This window comes from Humulus lupulus, chromosome 6, assembly GCF_963169125.1.
Source record: "Humulus lupulus chromosome 6, drHumLupu1.1, whole genome shotgun sequence".
Lineage (NCBI taxonomy): Eukaryota > Viridiplantae > Streptophyta > Magnoliopsida > Rosales > Cannabaceae > Humulus > Humulus lupulus.
The window spans coordinates 67,378,836-67,380,780 of NC_084798.1; the positions used below are offsets into that span (position 1 = coordinate 67,378,836).

Sequence of the window (1,945 nt, forward strand, 5' to 3'; positions counted from 1 at the left end):
ACATAATAAAAAATCATAAGGTCTTTAAAAAAGCTTGTAATGTAGGGCTAAGGTTGAAGGTAGATGAAAAAGGAATATTTAAGCTTAAATCACACCATAGCCTATATTTTTTTCTATTCTCTAGATCTTCCCACAAATTTCCCATACAATTCAAGAAAATACATATATATATATTTTTTTTTCATTTTTTCTTTCATATCGATCTTACTACTTCCCCCACACTTATACTTTTGCAATGCTTTTTTTTTTCATATTTCTCAATGCAGATTTTTTTTCTGCCTTTTTTTTTCTCTATTCAACTCATTGGAAGAAATAGTAGATCATATACTTTCACATTATAATCTAACAAACCAATACAACTTCCCCTTCTTACAATCCATAACCCAACCCACCGAATCAAACAATCATATAAAACTATGGTGTAATGGGTCACAAAAAGGATAAAAAATTTAAGTTTCAAAAGGTTTAGATATTGGCTTATAAAAGAAAAAAAAATTAGGTATTACGGCTCAAAAATGGGAAACTAGGATATTCAATTGCATAGGTAAGCTTGAAAGGCTGAAACGATCCAAAGAACATGCCTTAATCATCTTCCTAATCATGTGTACTTAGGATTTTGCCTCAAACAGTCAATCAATGGTTTCTAGAGTGGTCGAGACTATATATAAGTAATAGATGGCGGTGCTCTAGTCTGAGTATGAGAAGATGAGCTAGCCCCTGCAATGTCTGTGACCTTAAAGCAAGTGATAGAGGATCTATTCAGTATATGCATGGGTTGCAACAAAGGCTCTGAGGGATCCCATTTCACACTAGCTTGAGCACACATGGTGGTAATGAGATGGGGATGATAGAACCCCTTAGAAACATTTCTGAAACTGCTCTAAATGGAAGACTTAGTAATGCACCCCAAATCAATTGTTTTCCCCTTCAAGATAGCATATAGAAGTATAGCAGTATCCACACTCACATCACTGACATGTTTAGTGGGAAATAATTTTGCATTAATAAACTTATGCCATGCTTTTTCAATAACTCCCATCGCCTCTCTCTTAAATTAAATAGGATGACCTGTTTCAGTTAACTTCCATTGGGTATTTGGCTTACACAGAAATTGGATAATCTCATTAAAGTCAGGATTATCAATGATTTGGCTGTACTCATCATTGTCAATGCTAGGAAGCCCATAAAATTGATTTATGGCTGCACTTGAGAAGTTCACATTAACTCCTCGCACTGTAGCCATAGCTGTAAATTGAGAAATTCCATTAGCATAGAACTCTTTGACAATATGGATTACTGCAGCATCAGGTTGTGAAAAAAATTTCGTCCAATGTCTTTTCTCAATATGTTCTGCAATAGATGGATACCCATGATGAATCTCCATATCAAACCCCCTCTCTTCAATCATCATCTTCTGTTTCACTACCGCATCTTGATAGCGTTTGAATGCCTCCTCAGAAATAAATTTGGTGGCATCAAATTGAACCTCAGATGAGGAAACACCTTTAGTATTCTTTCGATATCTATTTGGAGCCATTCTTCAGTTGAAGACTCAAAGATAACCTTCCTTAAACACAAATAATTAAGCACCAAAAGAATAATTCAAAATACCCCAAAAATATAACGTCAAAATCCTCTAATTATTCCCAACAAATTTCTTTTAAATGAATAAATACTTCCTCTTCAAAAATATTCAATTAATTCCCCTTAAAACTGAAACATACTCCTCTAAGAACTTTCATCCAACACTTAGTAGGCAAAGACTAACCAATAGTGAAAAAATATGTTGTAGTGTTTCAATCTTCCCAAAATTTGAAATTTTTACTAATATAACAACATAATCACTTAATCTATGCCAATTATCACAATATATAAATACTTCATCCACCAAAAACCAATTAATACAAAATACCCAAAATCATATTCTTGAATACTCAAAACCCAA

General features: G+C 33.3%; 1 protein-coding gene across 1 annotated transcript; it reads right to left on the reverse strand.

Annotated features, from left to right (window-relative positions):
* Positions 1-1,054: 1,054 nt before the first annotated feature.
* LOC133785177 (uncharacterized) lies at positions 1,055-1,537 on the reverse strand. The gene has a single exon (XM_062224432.1). The coding sequence runs from the start codon at positions 1,535-1,537 to the stop codon at positions 1,055-1,057; it is 483 nt and encodes a 160-aa protein (XP_062080416.1).
* Between the last annotated feature and the right edge of the window lie 408 nt (positions 1,538-1,945).

Coding starts and splice junctions, on each gene's coding strand:
- LOC133785177 (XM_062224432.1), bottom strand. CDS start 1,537: ATGGCTCCAAATAGATATCGAAAGAATACTAAAGGTGTTTCCTCATCT.